This window comes from Apteryx mantelli, chromosome 11, assembly GCF_036417845.1.
Source record: "Apteryx mantelli isolate bAptMan1 chromosome 11, bAptMan1.hap1, whole genome shotgun sequence".
NCBI classification, from domain to species: Eukaryota; Metazoa; Chordata; class Aves; order Apterygiformes; family Apterygidae; genus Apteryx; species Apteryx mantelli.
The window spans coordinates 15,302,627-15,305,540 of NC_089988.1; the positions used below are offsets into that span (position 1 = coordinate 15,302,627).

Sequence of the window (2,914 nt, forward strand, 5' to 3'; positions counted from 1 at the left end):
CCCATGTCTGCAGTGTTGTCAGTCAGGGCTGACTGCTCTGGAGCCCATGAGCAGAGGTCCCTGCTCCTTACAGGAAACCCAGCCAGCACAAACCAAAGCTCAAGCGCCAGAGGTCCACGATGGTACTGCTGATATGGGGAGAGGTAATGTGTGTGTTTTTGGGAGGGCTTTATGAGAAATTTTTGCCCACAGAAGTCTGTCCTAACTTGTTTCTACCTGTTCTTCCTTGGACAGTCACCACAGCCGAGAAGGAGCAAAATGTCCAACAGCAGCTCCTTCAACCAGTTCCTCCTCCTGACATTTGTAGACACACAGGAGCTGCAGCTCTTGCACTTCCTGTTCTTCCTGGGCATCTACCTGGCTGCCCTCCTGGGCAACGGCCTCATTATCACAGCCATAGCCTGCGACCACCATCTCCACACCCCCATGTACTTCTTCCTCCTCAACCTCTCCCTCCTCGACCTTGGCACCATCTCCACAACTGTCCCCAAATCCATGGCCAATTCCCTGTGGGACACCAGGGCCATTTCCTACTCAGGATGTGCTGCTCAAGTCTTTCTATTCATCTTCTTCTTAGCAGGAGAGTATTTTCTTCTCACTGTCATGGCCTATGACCGCTATGTTGCCATCTGCAGACCCCTCCACTATGGGACCCTCATGGGCAGCAGAGCTTGTGTCAAAATGGCAGCAGCTGCCTGGGCCAGTGGTTTTCTCTATTCTGCACTGCACACTGGGAACACATTTTCAATACCACTCTGCCAAGGCAACACAGTGGACCAGTTCTTCTGTGAAGTTCCCCAGATCCTCAAGCTCTCCTGCTCAGACTCCTACCGCAGGGAAGCTGGGCTTCTTGTAGTTAGTGCCTGTGTAGCCCTTGGGTGTTTCATTTTCATTGTGCTGTCCTACGTGCAGATCTTCACTGTTGTGCTGAGGATCCCCTCTGAGCAGGGCCGAAACAAAGCCTTTTCCATGTGCATCCCTCACCTGGCTGTGGTCTCCCTTTTTGTCAGCACTAACATGTTTGCCTACCTGAAGCCCTCCTCCCTCTCCTTCCCATCTGTGGATATTGTGGTGGCTGTCCTGTACTCAGTGGTACCTCCAGCAGTGAACCCCCTCATCTACAGCATGAGGAACAAGGAGCTCAAAGATGCCCTGACGAAAGTGATTTCAGGGACATTTTGCAGCACTGGTAACGTTGCCACTGCTCTCCACAAATGACTTCCCCTGTGTCCCGTACCAGGACTGAGCTTTGTTTATTCACCTTATTTGTATCATTATTACTATTATTGTTGATATTATTATTTGTCACCCTGTTGCTACAGAAATGCTTGGATTCATTCCACCTTCACTGAGACTGCTCTGTCTCACCTGGTGCCCATATAAAGCTGTGTCTAACACTGGGTCAGAGCTGACTCCCTCACAGTATCTCTGTAATAAAGTAGGTTCTTCCAAGTGCAGTGCCTGAAAGCTGGGCTCTTCCTCCAAAGCTGCTGTTCCTCACACCCTGTCCCCATCACATTTCCTTGAGACAATCTCACCCACCCTGCATGCTGGTCCTCACTCCAAAATTCACCCCCCGACAAGGCTCCATGTCCAGCTGGAGGACCGGATGTCCAGCTGTGAGCCCTGGGAGGACGAGGCCTCTGCTGGGTCCTCTGCAGGGCTGTCAGGGAGCATGCAGAGGAGGTCCTGGGGCCATCTCCTGGGCCTGTAGACCATCCTCCTCCCATGGGGGCCCTCAAGCAGGGTGCCTCAGTGCAAAGATCCAGCCCAGCTTGTTGCTGCATGAGCAGAGGGGAGAAACTGCCCCAGGAAACTCCTCCCAGACCCAGACCCAGACCCTCATACCAGCCATTTCCAGCACTGGCCATTCCCCACAGTCCTGGTGAGGGGTGATCTTTGAATGTGACCAGCTTTGTCTGCCTGCTGACCTCAGCACCTGTCTTAGGGGAATGGCCATCCCTGCCTGGCTTCTCTGTGGCCTCAGACCTCATCAGACACCAGAGCACGCCCTTCTGCTAACCCCGGGGGGACAGAGACAGGGCTGGGCAGGGTCTGGGGACTGTTGGGTGGCTGCCAGGCAGGAGGGCCGTAGTGGCCAGGGCACCGAGGGCTGTCATGGGGACCATGCTGGATGGATGTTTCCCCTCCCTAGAACGCTCCCTGTCCTGTGTCATGCCTACACAGTGGGGTCATGGGACTGCATGCAAGGCAGCAGGGCTGGGCCAGTGGAGGGCTGAGGCACAGATGGGAGCCACAGCATTCCAGAAGCTCCTGACAGGCACGGAAGTGACTCACTGCTGCTAGCAGGACTGGAGGGTTTCTTAAGGGCTACAGACACCAGCACCACCCGTCAGGACTCCCAGACCCAGCACAGATAGCTGGTTCCCAGCACTGCACTGTGCCTCCTGTCCTGTGTCACTGTCCTCTCTCAGGAGCACCGCCAGGTGCATCACTGCCTGCCCAGGTGTGGAGAGGAGCTGCTGGAGGTCTTCTCTTCTCATGCCAGCTGCCCCTGGCTCAGCCCTGGCATCGGCCCACAGGCTCTGCCATGGGTCATGTTATGTCTCCATACGTTCTCATCTGAGACAATGTAGGGACCTTTTGGGCATAGCTCTGCTTGGAGATGGTCCTGATGGCCTGCCTTTTATTGCCAGGAGATCCCAGCAAGGCTGTGCTTGGGGGTGAGCTGTGATTGTCCTCAGTCAAAGTACATGGGATGGTCTGGGTGGGGGCCAAAGGGAGGAAAGGACAAGAGACAACAAGGAGAAGATGCAGTAAGGGAAATTTCAAATGAGTTGAAGGAAAAAATAAAGAAATAACCATGGTAGTTGAGCAGCACTGGGGCAGGGGACAGGAGATTTTTCAAAACTCTCCTGGAGAAAGCACCTACCAACCTGATCTAACTGTCAAG

General features: G+C 54.2%; 1 protein-coding gene across 1 annotated transcript; it reads left to right on the forward strand.

The window, feature by feature from the left end:
* Nucleotides 1–258: 258 nt before the first annotated feature.
* LOC136992988 (olfactory receptor 14C36-like) lies at nucleotides 259–1,218 on the forward strand. The gene has a single exon (XM_067303006.1). It carries the CDS (start codon nucleotides 259–261, stop codon nucleotides 1,216–1,218), a length of 960 nt encoding a protein of 319 aa, XP_067159107.1.
* Nucleotides 1,219–2,914: the final 1,696 nt, after the last annotated feature.

Bases quoted from the DNA above. Each gene is read 5' to 3' on its own strand.
- LOC136992988 (XM_067303006.1), top strand. From the start codon at position 259: ATGTCCAACAGCAGCTCCTTCAACCAGTTCCTCCTCCTGACATTTGTA.